The following is a 17,285-nucleotide window of genomic DNA, read 5'->3' as shown; positions in this document are numbered from 1 at the left end:
ATAGATTTCCTTAACTAACTTCTTCTTGGGGCCTGTGGACCTTGTCTTTCATGCTCTTATATATTCTTGTAAGTAATCTTTATTCACAACAGTACTCTCATGGAAACCAACATCGTATACATCTGTGCCAATCGTATACTCTGCTAGGACAACACAACATCAAATAGCTTCACATTTTCTTTTTTGTCTGAGAAGAAAAAATAGTTAAAACAAAAACTACTCTCTTTGAGCTTTCAGGTACAATATAATTTCAGATGCTTGGAGTTTTATTTTTAATTAAGCATTAAAATATGATCAAGGCAACATCAAAGCAATAAACATTGTTTAAAATGTTTCCAAAGAGAATTATTTTGAATGTACGGTTTCACTGTAAGCTTTAACATGAGATTTTTTTTCTCCATTTTTCTCTTCATTAAGCAGCAACTTGGGGCAAAAGACCACAATATATTAATGACCTGCACCTCTTCATGGAGAATTTTCATGACAATTGATTTGAAAGTCTCCTAGTTCACCACTGATGAGCAATATCACAAGGTTTTTATTGCAAGCAGCTTGGAACTCTTATTGTGCACAGGAATACAGAAGAGACTCCAAAACAAGAGAAAGCGCACACAGAAGAGGAGGATTTGGTGTACATTTCATCTCAGGCAACCACTTTAAAACCACAACACAAAAACTAGAAATGTTCAAAGAAACTGGATGTAGAAACAGAACTGGGCAAGCTCTAGTTCCCCCTGCAACAAGACATCTTCCATACAAAAGGATGTGAACAAATAAAGCCCATTCCTTCTGGCCATTTGCATGGTGACTCCAAAACCAGCAAAAGATTTGAAGCTGGAAATTGGCAGAAGCAGTTGTAGCTTAACCATGTGTATAAGCATACCATTTGTGAGCTACAATCCAGAGTAATAGTATAAAATCTGCCAATTCAGGCCCACTGTATACTGATGAGTTTTGTTTATTTAGCTTCAAAGTAGAGAAGGTTTCCAGGTCTGTTTAAAGATTATCCCATCCTTATTTACAAGCTACATTCCCCTTGTATCACAAAACCTTCCAGTTGTTTACGGTCTGGGTTGGGTGTAGATTTTTAATCATTTTTTTTGGAAATGAAAAAGCAAGAAAAAAAACCTCCTTACTTTTAAAATATGATGAGAATAAGCTGTGGAAAGATTAACTGCACAAAAGATAAAATCCCTATATACAGGCTGCAACATGAGATACACTTGTGTACATATAGATACGACAGAAGTTCACAAAGTGCTTCTAAACTTTAAGAGGAACATCTGGTATGCCTGAAGTTAAAGAGTATCAGTAATATTTCTAAGCAGTGCTTAAAATCATTTGTGCAGATTTTTTTTTTCCAGCTCAAAATACTGGTGTAGTGACTTTCAACTTATAGGAAAATTAGTGGGTGACTTCCTTCTATAAAGAATTTTTTTTACTATTTAGACAATAGGTAAGTTATGCATTTAGGCTTATTGAAGCAGTTGGACACAGCTACAGATTTCTCCAGCAAACAGCTCCGTCTACTATCTTCAAATATACTGCCATAACTACCCATACAGGTTCTGGGCCCTAACATAGACAACTAAAGTATGTCAGTGTGATGGTTTCACCCGGGCTGGGTGCCAGATGCACATCAAGTTGTAATATCACTCCCCTTCCTAAACTGGACAGGGGGGAGAGAAATATAACAAGAGGTTTGTCAGGATAAGGACAGAGAGATTGCTCAGCAATTAGTGTCATGGGCAAAACAGACTCAGCTTGGGGAGAAAATGGTTTGATTTATTAACGAACCATCAGAACAGGGAGATGAGAAATAAAAACGAACCTTAAAACACTTCCCTACACTCCTTCCTCTTCCCAGGATTCTCCTTCCTTCCCCTCCAGAAGTGCAGGCATGGGGATTACAGTCAGTTCATAACAAATGGACTTTGCTTCTGCTTCTTCTCAGGGGGAGGCTTCATCACATTTCCCACTGCTACACTGTGGGGCCCTTCCCCATGGAAGAAAGTCCCTCATGAACTTCTCCAGTGTGGGTCTTTCCCATGCGCTACAGTTCCTCATGAACTGCTCCAGCATGGGGCCTCCCATGGGTGCAGCTCCTCACACCCTGCCCTAACGTGGGTCATCCACCAGGAGAACAGTCCTTCAGGTACCAATTGCTCCAGCCTGAGTCCCTCACAGGATCACAAGTCCTGACAGCAAACCTGCTCTAGCATGGGCTCCTCTCTCCCCACAGGCTTCCAGGTCCTGCCAGGAACTTACTCAAATGTGGACTTACCACGGAGTCATAGCCTCCTTCAAGCATCCACCCACTCCAGCGTGGGGTCCTCCACGGGCTGCGGGTGGATTTCTGCTCCCCGGTGGCCTCCATGGATTGCAGGGTCACAGCTGCATGACCATGGTCCTCATCACTGGTCATCCTTCTCCCCCTCCTTCTCCACTGACCTTGGTGTCTGCAGAAATTTTTTCAATTTCTTACTCTCTGTTGCTGCTGCTGTTTAGCAACTGTGCAACAACTTCTCAAATATGTTATTCACAGAGGTGTTACCTCAGTCACTAATTGGCCAGGCATTGGTCAGCTGTGGGGTCCATCTTAGAATTGACTGGCACTAGCCCTGTCAGCTACAGGGGAAGCTTCTGGCAGCTCTTTGTTTAAAAAAGCCACCCATATAGCCCCCTGCTACCAAAAACCCAACCCAGGCAAAACCACTACAGTCAGCCATGTAGTATGATTCATGTTTTTTAAAAATCCAATTAAAGAATTTATATCACATCCTAAGATTGTTACTCTACAATAGATAATGCAATTCCTTCTTTGCCATGTTCAAAGTAGAACTGATGAGACATTAAGATAATCACCATAATTAATATCTAATTTCAAATAAGTATCTACAAACAGAGCTCTGTAGTGTGAATCTCAAAAGTTAAGGGTGCCAAAATTAGTTTTCAACCATTCTCAATGTGTACTTAGGGCAATGTTCACACTCAGACATTTGCACCTGACTTAGATATACACACTAAGTGATTTGGACAGATAGATATCTACCTTGCTCATTCAGTGTACCTCATTCTGACATGTTAATTTCTCATCAGACTGCAGAAGGAGCATAGACAGCCAGCTCCTTCCAAGAGAAGCAAATTTTGATCCTGTCTCTACTAGTACATATTTCATGGAGTTAAAACCAGTATTTTTGCTTCCTTGCCTTTTTTTTTTTAATTTATTTATTCTTTACAGATCCATGACAATGAATGTGAAATGATCTACTATAGCAATATTAACTTGATTTGGAAGAGACTCAGAAATTACTTAGTCTTTTAATACAGTAATCTCAATGTCAAAATGCTATCCTATCCCTACCACAGTCAAACCAAAGCATTATGTGACACGGGCTGGCTGCAGGAACGAGAGTTAACAAGATAAACAGAGAGATTTCCTTTATTTTAACAGCAAGGCTGTTTCTAACGTAAAGCTTGTACATATGTGATTTGGTAATTGGTTACACTAATGTAGAAAAATATTTGCTCAGAAAATGCATTATATTTGCTTGTTAAGAATAAAGCCTACTGCTTCTCTTTCAATGTTGTTTAATGATTTAATCTGCAACACAGCACAAGTAAACTCCAGGCAGAGTGCCACACACCATTTTAATCACTTCCTCTCCCTCTGTTCTGCATTCCATAGGATCTTAAAAACTTGTTGACACCTGTCTGCTGTGTTAAAAACTCCATTTTCAACAGGTGCTTGTGGTCTCCAAGTAAGCAGACTAGCAAAAAGTTGTCATCCTCAATCCTTGCAGCGAAGTTGCTAAAAGCAGCGTAATCAAAATGCAAAGGCAAAAATGTATTTTTCTTTGTTGGTATGCCTCAAAATTAACTTGTTTGCCATTTACCTCGACTAGCAAACTTGAACGAAAATCTTTTGAGGCTTCTTTACAGCCAATATTTGTGGTATGGAGTGAACTGACCAGAAACATCAAATTAAATTCAATGCATGAACCAGTGCCTTCAGAGACTGCCCTGTTCAGAACTTGGGCATAGTTGCCCAACAAATTTATTCATTTGCAAGCTTACAGACTACTGCACCAGCACAGGCACAGCAGTATCAAGACAGAGGTGAAATTCTATCATGACAAAGTTGAAGCAGATTTTAAATAACCTATCCTGCTCACTTGCCCTGTCCACCTTTGCAAGTCCTTCCCATTCATCACAGATTTTCAGCACCCGTTCCTATTCACTACCCCTTTTACCTACAGGCTAAACAGCTGCCATCCACTACTCTGTCTAGGACCAGGCTTGGCACCATCAGGAAAGTATTCATGTGGGATCAAAAGTCATACAGGAAGATGACACAAAACTAGCCATCCATGCTGCAAAACAACTTCAGCTGCTAGCAATTAGCCCCTCCAGCAACACCCCATTCCATGATTGCTCCTTTACCTGTTTGCTTACAAACACTTGGTAACATGAAGAGAGAAACTAAGTGCTAATTAAAATTAACCTTGCAAAGTAATTGAGAAGGGACAAGGAAACAGAGACAAGGGATTATTTTTAATCACTTTCTGCTTGCAGATTCGCTTATGGCATGAATGGATGAATGCCTTATTTTATTTTTAGTTGAACAAAACATGAAGATAGCTCCAGGGTTAAAAGAGTTCATTGAAGTATCTCAAAATGTTATCCCTTGCAAAGTGTTAAACAAATTTTGCAAATACAGTTAGTTTCACTATCTGCTAGTTAACTAAGGAGTTACTGTAAATGTGTTACTATGGATATTTTTGGAAATTCTATCAAATGTTTGCCAGAGCTTCTCATAAAACCATAAGCTTCTTCATTTTTCATATTAAATATTTTGCTTAGCTAGTTAAAGGCATCAAGCTTTCTTACTTCATGCTTCTGCCTGCTAAAATCCCCATCACAAGGCTAAACTATCTTCCCAAAATTCAGTGACAGTTCTTCACAAAGCAAAGCAGTTGGCCTTTCCAAGCCTCATTAATCTGTTTGAGCTGCCACAGCCAAGAGCTGAAGGGAAAAGCAGAGGAAACTTCAATTGGAAAATATTTTGACATAATTGACCCAGATGACAAACTAAGCTTAAGCACATGTCAAACACAGGGAGTGGTACAAAATGCATCGGCAGCGTGATACAGGAAGTTAAATCAAGCCAAGGTGAAGACAGAGCTGTGAGAACAGCGTATATTTTTTGTAATTACTTCTAATTGAAAAAAGAAAAGATTCCTTCAGCCCAAGCTCATAAGGAACTGCAAACAATATGGCAGGAATATCTTCTAACTTTTTTCCCCCCCCACACACACCATAGTTGGAACTCCTAACGAATGCAAAGAATATTTTAGAACAGTATAATACTGTTAATAATATCTGTACCATTAGTTTGCTCAGTGTCAACATCCTTAAAGACTAATTACTGTCACGGGTGGGTTTGGGTGGTTGGAGGGTTTTTAAGCATTTCTTCTTCATGTTTACAATAATTGGTTTCTCTCAGCTGAATTACAAGGAGTCTAACTTTTGGAGGTGTAAATTTTCTGAAAATTCAAGACAGTTTTTGTCATTATCACTAAGTGAGTTTTTGCCTTAGTTTTGATTTTAAATAAATATTAAAAAGTGCAAAGCAGCAAGAGGAAAATGACACTTCCAAAGCCATATCAAACATATAGAAGTTACATAATTTTTCTTGTTATTTATTCTGTAAACTCAGGTAATCTGTTTTTTGGACAGCAAACAGAACTCTGTATCTCCTGTTGATATAATCCTGAGCAAAAGTCTCATGAAAACAGCAGAAAGTCTCCCTCTGGTTTTAGCAGGCTGAATAAGTAGAAGATAATGCACTGCAGGGTAACATCAACAACATATATTCCCCTAACGTGTACCATCCCGAGCTATGGGAACTGAAGGGGCAAAAGGATTTTCCAGTCTATATGGCCCTTACAGGACTGCCTGCTCAGGAATGCATCATAACATTGGTGATGGAGTTTACCCAAGTTGGTACCATGATGGTTGCCTCCCAGCTGACACCATAAGAGTAGACTTCAGTGTTGATTTTGACAGGTTAAAATCAAAAAAGCACAATGGTTTTCCTATTAGGTAGTAATGTTAATTACCTACATGTCACAACAGTAAGAGATAAAAAAATTCACACAGATTCTCTGCCAGTTGCTTCCCATAAAAGCAACAGAAAATCCAAGCAGCAATATTCATTAGGTTCTTAGCATAAGACAATGAGACAGGATTTCCTAAATACAAACTAAAATAATTCTTTTAAAATCCAAGAGGGCAGTCATAAAAAATCTAAATAAACTAAGACGCAAGAAAACACAGATGTAATTATCTATGCCACACAGCAAGCCATGGCAGTTTGCTCAAAAAATATTCTTACAATATCACCATAAAATCGTAGTGGTCTTATCAACACAGATCTCAAGAAAGAAGCCAGGCAATGCTGACCTTAAGCGCAGAAACTGTCAAAACAGTACAGAGAGATAACCACCACATAAACTGTCAAAAGGGGGGAAAAAAGCACACAGAAATAACACGGTGACAAAGGGTTTCAATTTTTTCATATTCAATTGCAGAAAGCTAGAGGATATCTAAAGCAAAAATGTCATAGAGACACTTGTATGTGAGAGAAGTGTCATCAGCCTGGCAGAAGCTGAAAATGTTATCCCCCATCTTATTAATAGTGATAAGTCTAGATCTGTATACAATTTTCTTTTCCTATTAGTAAAAGAAATGCATAAATTAAATTTCAAAATAAAGCTACAAACTTTGTGGTGAGCACAAAAGGAGTGTGAAGTACAAAAATGCATAAAAGCCTGACTGAAATAAGAATTCAAACTAGATCAAAAGCTATTGGTAAATCAAGACTGATGTTTAATCCTGAAGAATGAAAAAAACATCCTAATTCATTCCTTCACACAGTCTTATACTCGCTTGTATCCATGACTAGAAAACACTGAAAATTCTCCAAGAAGTTGAGAACAATTCAGTTGTCTTTTTTGTAAAAGAGTTTTAGGAGGAAGGAATAATCAAGATGACCACTAAAACAAAACAAATTAAAAAAGCCTCAATGCTGCAAGAGATTTAGAAAAAGGAGTGGTGGGAGGGAGCAGGAAGAGCCATCCTCTGGAAGGTAGTTGACAACCTCCTCCACATTAAATTTGGCAGATCTTTTCTACTAGAGACAAAGAAAGTCAAGTGAAGGAATAAAAATAAACTATTCCCCATAGGAATTATATGCAAGATTGCTTTGCAAAACAAACCAACCAACTGCTGTTCTATGGAAAAGCAAAAGGTCACCCATCTTGGTGAAAACAGAGCTATGAAAAGTTTTGGCCAAATATCAAAGAGCATGTTTACAAAAGGGCTACATTCATTGTAACACTAACCATTCAAACTTCACAATAGATTTCAAGAGAGAACAGGATGCAACGTCAAACATCTGTTATCACGTTATTTTCTTCAGCTCCTCTGCCCAGAAATTACATCTAGACTTTGTCCATCTTCCAAACCTTATTAGAGGCAAATCAGACATGGGCTGGAGGCTGCGTCGTTTTGACTGTGTCTCTACATCATCATGACAACCCGCCATGCCCAAGGCACGTGGAAATGTCACATCTTAACCAATTACATATAATCCAGCTGAAGTCCCTTATTTAAGAGTCAGATGCCCAAACTGCACAGACACATCTGGAAAACACTTCTGGCTCTGGAAGGCTTTGCAGGCTGAGGCAGAGGCAGTACCTGTTGCAATCAAGCAGGACAGTTCAACTCAGACAAGTAGAGTACATTCAGCGCTTCTTCAGATACTTGGACTTACTGTGGCCACATATCTTAAATGTAGCACACAGATGTAATAGGTCTATCTTCTAAAAATTACTGGACTATGTAAGTGTTGCATGTAACATACTCTTTCTTCTCAGATTTCAAAGACAAGGAGAGATAGCATGCAGCAGCAGGCTCCCACAGCTAGAGCTAGGCCTCCTGTCTGCAATCTGTTCTCAAGAAGGACCCAAGAACCTGAGCCATCTGAACTATCCTGAAAGAGTATATGTATCCTACACACGGTACAGCTGACACTTTTCATCAGAATTATTTATTTGGGCCATGAGAGACTGGCAGGAAAATACAAGTCTGAAAAGTAAATTATCAAGAAACATGCTTCCATTTCAAAAACCCAGATATGAGTTCCAAGGACAAATACTTGAGACATAACATAAAAGATGAGAAAATTAATAGGACTATAAGCAAGAAGAGAAAAATCCTCTCTCAAAAAAAAAAAAAAAAAAAAAAAAAAAATTAAACCCCAAAACCACCAAAAACCACACACTCATCTATTTTGGATTTATTGCAGCAACACATGCAGTGGAAATTAATTCATGCCTATTCAGCTTTAAGAAATGCTACAGACGATGATATTTAACACATTTAGTACATGATGGATGTTGCTTTTTCTGTCTAAGAAGCAAACATGATATTAGAGAAAGTAGGCTGTATTCCTTCCATGGGATCAACATATCCAAGGCTATCCAAGGGTTGGACAAGAAGATCTTTTAGAGGTTCCTTCCAACTCCTACCATTCGGTGACTCTGTGATGGCTGCGCATGCTCCAGAGATGTGCCTTTTGAAACATCTTTACCTGGAATATACAACTAGTATTCTAGTCCAAGGGCTTTAAACCAATAGGAAATAAAGGGCAGTTTTCCCAAGCCAGTCACTTCTGCTGCATCTTGTAAATGACAGGGGAGTTTGTAGCATCAGAACTTCCTCCCTGCCCACCCACCCCTCCTCCTCCCTAAGAAACACTGCATTACTGTACAAAAGCATTTCTTATCAGTGCCTCTTTGGATACTTCCTATTCACCACAAGACGTCTTTTACTTTTGGACAATTAACTGCACCAGTGACAATGATGTAGCTACAACTGATGAAAACAGGATAACAACAACATTTACTTGCAACTTTTTTTTTTCAGGCTGCTACCTCTTCTCCCTAACCCTCTCAGGCTCTCAGTCTGCTTTTGGCAGACAAAGAGGAATGTTTTCTTTCAAGCAGAGAGAGGAGAAGGTTACCTTGTTTACCAGTAACTGGAGTACAAAGAACTACTTTGTCTTTATGGAAGAGGTAGTAAAGGTACTGTTTCTTAAGGGCTGAGATTTCCAAGGCTGCTCTTGTTGATGTGACCATGACCCAGAAGCCTGTCTGCAGTATCAGGAAGCACAGGCAATAAAGGGCTGCTGACTTCAGGGTCAGTGCAACTGCCTATGCTCCCAGAGAGGATGAGATCCAGAGCTACAGTTACAGTGTGTCTGAAAGGATGGGCAGAGGAGGAAGTTGGGTAGAAACTAACAACACAGGAGGCTTTGTCAGTAAAGAGATGGTCAACAGACAACAGTATATGATCTTACTGCTCAAAAGGAGATACTTTTAAAATACTTAAAACAAATGTTTTTTCTTGCACTTCATTAACATTCTGACACAGCCACAAGACTATCCCATGTGGAATCACTCATTTTTTCCTCCCTACACACTGCAACTCAGTAGTATTATTATTATTAAACAACTTCCATTCAAATGTTTTCCTTACAACCCACAGTAATCAGTTACACTGGTTCATAGTCAATGAAATCTAAATCTTTTCTGTACTTGAAGTATTTCTTAACACTGAGAGAATATCCTGCTTATCCAAGAATATTCCAGACATACCCAGTTTTGCAAACTTTCTAAAAACTGACATGGAACTATTTCCTTTGAAAAAAAGGCAAAGGTGGCAATAAAAATCTGTAATGAAACATCAACAGTAAGATAAAGAAAGTGACTTTCCTAACAAAATGAAGAGAGATAAAATGATAATTCCATGCAAGCAAGTAATTAGAACAGTAACAAGACCTACCCAGTATCCAGAGTTGGATTTCATTTATACTGCTTTAAGAATTTCATTGTTTCCATTTAAAAAAATATTTTCAGTAACAACAATAATTAGAGTGACACTATACAGCTTCCTCATCCATCCAACACTCAATTTCCATGATGTGACAAACTAAATTATATATTTTTTAAAAACATAAGAAAACAAAACCCCTCCTTGGTTTTCTGTAGCATAGGCAACATGATGGATTCTAGGACTGGAAACCAGGAAACAATTGTTACACAGGAAAACATATGACTAAATGGCCTACCTTCACTGCCAAGAAGTTGAGACCACTTTCATGAGCCAAAGCTTTTGCTATCATTGTTTTTGAGCACCCAGGAGGTCCATAAAGCAGCACACCTTTTGGAGGCTGAATCCCCATTCGCATGAATGAGTCAGGATGCTTGAGAGGCCATTCAACTGCCTGCTTCAGTTTCAGCTTGACATCTTCTAGTCCTCCTATGTCTGACCAACTTACCTGCAAAGCAGAACATTTTTCTGAATTTAGACAATGGAGCAAAACTATTAAAAAAGAAAACAAAAATGCTTTATAGAATATGTACTGGTTATTTCATGAAGTTGTTTTTAGCAAGTTACTTCTTCAAAGACCCTTTTTTTAATCAAGAAGCAATTAATAAAGTCACAGAAGGTAAAAGGGTATTAGGCCTGTTTTATGCTGGAAGATGTAGGTAAAATATTTCATACCAACTTCAAAGGTCAATAATAAAACAGAAAAATAACAATAAAATGACAGCATGATCACACAGACAGCAACACTTTGCATGATCACTAGCAAAGTCACAACTTAGTTCTTTTGCTCTTTAATGTGATGCCGATGTAGAATTTGTAAATTACTTTGATGTCTTTCTTGAAGGAAAGGACTGCATGAGCTCAAGCTGGTTTTACTTACTGCTGGAGAGCAAGGCCCTGATCTCAGCTGTATAATCCCACTAAGCTGAACAGGACTTAGTGTTAGAAGTTTTGGGGGTTTACTCACTTTCCAACACTATCACTCTCATATAAGACTTGAGCACGGGAGATTTGACTAGAAGCTTGACAACAAGCAATTCTCCAAAAAGACAACTACCTACAGAAAAGAAAAAAAAAAACCAAAACACACACAAAAGAGCAATACTCAAATCCAACTCCAGTTAAAACTGCTCTGCTGGAGACAGAAGACAAGTTTGTTAGGTATACATCAGGACAGAACTAAAACGTCCTACACAAAACAGATACAACCTCTCCCTGCATCGCTGTCAACAAACCTGAGTTTTCCCCACATCCCCCTGCCTGTTCTTCATCCTGTCACCATCCATTCCCATCCACTTCAAATATTAAACATGTCAAGACACACCTAAATCAAATGATCTTCTACCTTAAAACACTCTTCTAAAAATTTACTAGACATAAATAACCCTTCAGCTCTGGAAAGTCCGCTACACTTGAAAGGCAAGTGGAGTATTACTAACAGAAAATGTATCACCTTTCTCCTGGCTTGTCCCTATTGCTGTTTTCCTGATACTGGTATACAGAGTGGAAACTAAAAGTAGGCAGCCCTCAGAGAGGCAATGCAGTCTCCTACTGAAGTGAAAGAAAAAGAGCATTTGGGTGTGGTGCAGGCTCTTTTGTGTAAGTCCAAGCAATCTGTAAACCAAATAACACTTCTCCTCAACTGTGAGTCTTTGATATAGAAGAAAATTACAAAGACAGCAGAAAGCAAACAGAAAAGATCAATACACAGGGGACAACCTCTCATAAATATTCTGAGTTTAAATGCTAACTGGAAGGTGAGGAGCTGCCAATCTGCTGCCTGCAGAACATCATCTCTCTTACACCAGGAGGAATAAGTTACAGGAACTCTAGGGAAAAACAAGCCAAAACAACACATCCATCTTTCTTTTTCTTAGTGACCAACAAGCTCTGCTTCTTAAATAATTATTTTATAAGCTTGGAGAAGTATGAAATATGTACAGCTGATCACCACTGTCTACTAAGAAGGATCTGAGAGCAGAGGGATCTGACAAAAGTAGGATTCCCCTATGGGGAAAGAAAATTTAAAAAAAGAGAAATACATTCAGAAAAGGTCAGAGTAAAGTGAAGACTGATTCTGACACAGTAGAGTATCCCAGTATCAGGGGAAGAAAGCATTTTATTGAGGCATTACCAAAGCAGCACGCTACTTCTGATAACTTACAAGTCAACTTTTGCAACCTGTCAATATTCCCCTCTGAACTGCTGCTTCATTCTACAAGCAAGACTAACTTGCACAAATCACATCAAAGGAATGGCAGAAAACAAACGAAAACAGGTTGTGCACAAGTCTCCAGTCTTGAAATGACAGTGTTTTTGTATGAATTCTACAAAAACGGTAAAAGGAGAAACTATGCCACATTGGAAAGGAAGACGGAAACAAGAGCATGAATTCCAACCACCAAACAGTGAGCTGGAGAGCTTGGGCCACCAACACAATCAGAAGAGAGAGACTTCACAGAGCAATTCAGTTATAGTACAAACTCTCTTTCCAAATCCAGACAGGTGGGCTCACACGTGGTTTCTCTCTTTCCTTCACAGGGAACAGATGGTGAGGAGATATCCAATTCAGACACCTCTTTTAAGCTCTTAAAGGTAAGAATACACCCTTCCTACCTGAGTTTTCACAATGAGAGACAGAAATTCAACTGTGGTTTTTTTATTACAATGAAGCAAACATACAAGTTTATAAAAAGTGAAAATGTGTGTCAGAGATCTCACGTGCATCTTGTCACTGTTCTACCCATACAAACCACTCCTTTTCACTCAAATTTCACAGTTGAATAAAATAATTGAACTCAGAACAGTTAATCCCAATATTCCCTTATCCTAAAAGGTGTTTTCAAGATAGATCTGAAACAGAGTGTTTTAAATTTTACTTTAAATAAATATATATATTACCTAACCCTACAGTCCTTAATTCTATCTACCTAGCAGCTCTTTAACCTGCACGAAACTAAACTATGGCATTTTTAAACAACTTTTTGTTAGGGAAGAAGACATATAACATCAGCTTGTTCTCATTTGTCAGTATCAATCCTTATTAACATCTCATAAAACGTAAACTAATCATTCCTATCATCATATCTTTCTAGCTAGACAAAGATTTTGACAAACATGAACAAGAACTTCTTAAAATTAATCAAGCCAACAGGAATTATCTGTAACTTTCAGCAACAGAAGGCAAAATTCCTTAATGGTACTTTGTACCACAAAAAAAGCCAGAAAGAAAACACCTAAATGTTAACCTCTTGCAAATATTCAGACTATTGCACAAGTCTTCTGAGATACTATTGGAATGATTTTTCAGACTCACTACATATCATTTAATAGCAACACAAGCAATAGAATTGTACAGAAAAGGTTAGGTAGGGCCACCTTATATGAAGGTTGTTTTCAGTAAGCTGTAGATCTGTTCTGACTTTGCTTATATGCAAAATTGGGAAGGGAAGTGAGACAATTGAGTTAGGACATCCAAACATACAATCATAGAACCATTAAGGTTTGAAAAGACCTTTAAGATCATCGAGTCCAACCACTAACCTAACATTGCCCAGCCCGTCACTAAACTAAACCATATCCCTCAGCACCTTATCAACAGAGCCACTAAATGTGAGCTTGCCCATTATGAGTTAAAAAAGAAAATTATTAGCTAATCAAAAATTCTGTTAATTTAATAATAATACAAGGTGTGAAATTCAAGCAGCAATGGTATTAAAAGTAAAAAAAGCCAATAAAAGCCTACTTTCACATTCTAGTCCAGTCCTAAACAAAATATTTTTTCTCCTCATTTCAAAAGGATAAATGGTGGGAAAAAAAAAAAATCTCACTCCACACTCAAAAGCAAGAATTCATTTTGATTCATATCAACTTGGAAGAACTAGGTGGACTGGTTCTGCACATAAATCCTCAGTAACTTCCTAACTGCAACTTACACAAATTCTAGTGTGCACATTCAGGCAGCTAGCTACACTTCTCTTACCTGCACATGAACTCAAAGGAAAGATATTGCACTATAAGCAATGAAGTGTGATACTTTGTCACTGTGGAAATAGTTTTAAAGACTAGCCTTGGGGCTGAGCTTACACATACAAAGACAGTGCTCTGCTACAGCATGTAAGACACCAAGATTTCATTACTGCCGTAATCTTTAGCTCTCCCCAGATCAACAGAGCTCAGAATACGATGCAGAGCAGCAATTCCCCAGAGGCTGTTAAGCAGCAGCAATAAAGAAATAAAGCAGACATGTGAAGGATGTTTCATCCAGAGCCTTTTGGCTGCAAAGACTCAAATCCGAGTGTTGAATTACAGTAAAGGGAGTGAAACAGGAAAGCAAAACCCATAGCACTTAACAAAATTTCAGAGAGACCCATAGGAGAGGGAGGAACAACAACTGCAGTGCAACTCTCCAAAGAGCCATAATATTAACTATCTGATTTATAATGTGCATCCTCTCTCTCCTAAACCCCTGCTGCAAAAAGAGTAGCCTTCTAAAAAGGTTGCAACATATAGCAAGGTTCAGTAAAAACTGAAAACTAGAATGTTATGTGGAACCAGGCAGCAAGTGTTTTGCATTTCCTTTGGTCACAGTCAACATGCACAGCAACCCAGACAGGAGTGAAAGGACAAAAGAATGCAGAAAGGAGGAACACAAAAGAAACCCCACATGGTGGCACCTCTGCCTCCAACACCTCTTCCTGCACACAGTCTCACTGCCTACCATTCCAAAGTCACTTTATTCTTCCCAGTAGTGAGTTTGGAATAAATAAAATACGGATAATTTTTTAAAAGAGCTCCATTTATCTCAATGACAAAAGCCCTAATAACTACCTTGTCATGGAGCACTTTTCAGGAGGAGATTGTAAAGCATTCTATAAAGGTTATCAAATATCCTCAGACACCAAGAAGTGACTTGCAGGAGGCCATCCAAACAACTCACTTCTAACTTATCTCCTTGATCTTTAGCTACTACCCCAAGTATACATGTAAGAATTTTTTCCAGGTTTTAAATAATTCAAAAGACAGCAGAGCAATTTAGCCTAGTAGTCTTCTAAACAGCCAAGCAACTAGTGCTCAATTCTAGGACCTAAAAAGCTATGACTGATTTGAAAAGCAAGTTTTCTTTACAACCTACTCAGAGTTCTGCAGATTTCAAAGAAGCAGGTCTGTGTTGATGAAACAATTTGGAGTTCATGATAAAAACCCTATTCTTTTCATTCACTATCAGAGATGATGCCAACTTCAAAAAAAACCCAACAGCCCATAAATGGCAAAGGTGTCATGACTATAAGGGAAGGAGCCCTTCATCATAATTCATTTACTCGTGGCTTTATTTAGAAGTTGCCTTGAACTCTTCTCAGTCAATTGACACGCAGTCACTGCAAAGCAATGACATATGAAAAACACCCCACCATCTGAAAAAAACAGAAATTTAAAAAACCACAAAAAGACTCAGTTTAGTTCAGCACGTACATCAATGGTTTTACATGTAACTAACTGCATAGCCCAAAAGTTCTATCCATGCCAATGGGGCTGCCAAATAAATAATATATCTGCAATAAACAGCAAATAAAACAGATATAATTAATGCAGCTCAAACTTCTGTTTTCTCTTTGGAAAAAAATATCATAGTTGATAATTTATTTAGTGTTTGAAGTTATTTTTAGCAAGGATTTTTTTAGATGACAAACAGCATTAAGGTCAGACTTCAAAACATGAAGGAATGTAACCCCTGATTTTCTAACAAATTTACTTTACTTACACAATTAACTCTCTAGCAGGATAGCTTCTGGGGCAAGAAGAACAGAAGAGAAGGCTATCCTTACAGACCGAAAGTTTCTGGAGATGAATCAATACCAGATGATTGCACAAAGTTATGTTGGTCAACAAAAACAAAAACAAAGTGAAACACAGCAAGTTTAAGGTTGCTTGAAGGAAGACAGACTCTTATCTAGTTCACACTTTCTGTTTCTTGTTTGTTTCCTGCATATCCAGGTGTAATTTTTACATTTCTTTAAGAATGCAACAAAAGGAATAAGTAAAATAGTTTCTGTCAGTATAAATTACTGCAGAGCACGTAACATATCACAGTACACCATGGCCAATAGCCAACTAAGGAAAGTGTTGGATGGGTAAGTAGCTCAAGTCCATGGACTGAAAACACTGTACTGAAAAGCGGGGTAAACCGGCAGAATTTCTTTTAGAAATTAAAATTATTAGCATCAGTTCTGTAGTGAGCAATTAAGTTTGTTAGCCACAGCTGTTGAGTAGACATTCAAGCATAACAATACTAAACAGCAAAGCATTCAAAGACACAGCAGTATCAACACAAGATACTCATGTCTTGCTCTGCAGTTGCATTCATTTAGTTTCTTAGACATCTGGTTTCTACTGAAACTGAGAACTTTGGCATCCAATTGACTGCAAACATTAGCACAATCAAACACTTCAATCACAGCAGTTAAATACATATTTGATTGAGAGAAGCAAAAATAAGCATGTAAAAGTAAACACATCTCCAAAATCATTAATAGAAGCATGCAACATAAAAAGCTGTATTACAGAATCATAGAATAGTTACTGTTGGAAAAGACCTTTAAGATCATCAAGTCCAACCACTAACCTCGCAATGCCAGGCCCATCACTAAACTAAATCATATCCCTCAGCAACTCATCTATGCATCTTTTGAATATCTCCAGGGATGGTGACTCCACTATCTCCCTGGGCAGCCCGTTCCAATGCTTAACAACCCTCTCAGCAAAAAAGTTCTTCCTAATCTCCAATCTAAACCTCTCCTGGTGCAACTTGAACCCATTTCTTCATGTCCTAGCATTCATTACTAGAGAGAAGAGACCAACCCCCACCTCACTACATTTCAGGTAGTTGTAGAGAGTGATTGTATCTTCTCTCAGCCTCCTCTTGTCTAGACTTAAACACTCCCAGCTCCCTCAACTGCTCCTCATCAGATTTTTTTGCCAGACCCTTCACCAGCTTTGTTGCCTGTCTCTGGACATGCTCCATGTCTTTCTTGTAGTGAGAGGCCCAGAACTAGACACAATATTTGAGATGTGCCCTCACTAGAGCCAAGTACGGGGAGATAATCTCTTCCTTGGCCCTGCTGGCCACACTATTTCTCATACAAGCCAGGAAGCCATTGGCCTTCTTGGCCACCTGGGCACACTGCTGGCTCATACTCAGTCGGCTATCAATTAAGAGCCCCAGGTCCTTTTTCTGCAGGATAGCTTTCCAGTCACTCTGCCCTAAGCCTCTAGCGTTGCATTAGGTTGGTGTGGCCCCAGCGCAGGACCTGATATTCGTTCTTGATGAA

At 38.5% G+C, this 17,285-nt stretch overlaps 1 protein-coding gene across 3 annotated transcripts in view; it reads right to left on the bottom strand.

Annotated features, from left to right (window-relative positions):
- The window catches only part of AFG2A (AFG2 AAA ATPase homolog A), a 203,624-nt gene that overhangs the window by 156,766 nt on the left and 29,573 nt on the right, over positions 1-17,285 (bottom strand). For all 3 annotated transcript variants that reach the window (XM_061994288.1, XM_061994289.1, XM_061994290.1), the window contains one exon: positions 10,196-10,405. In XM_061994288.1, the coding sequence (XP_061850272.1) occupies positions 10,196-10,405 (210 nt within the window). The remainder of the gene's footprint in view (positions 1-10,195; positions 10,406-17,285) is intronic.

The sequence above is a fragment of the Colius striatus genome, chromosome 3, assembly GCF_028858725.1.
Source record: "Colius striatus isolate bColStr4 chromosome 3, bColStr4.1.hap1, whole genome shotgun sequence".
NCBI classification, from domain to species: domain Eukaryota; kingdom Metazoa; phylum Chordata; class Aves; order Coliiformes; family Coliidae; genus Colius; species Colius striatus.
This window is presented reverse-complemented; position numbering and strand designations above follow the sequence as displayed.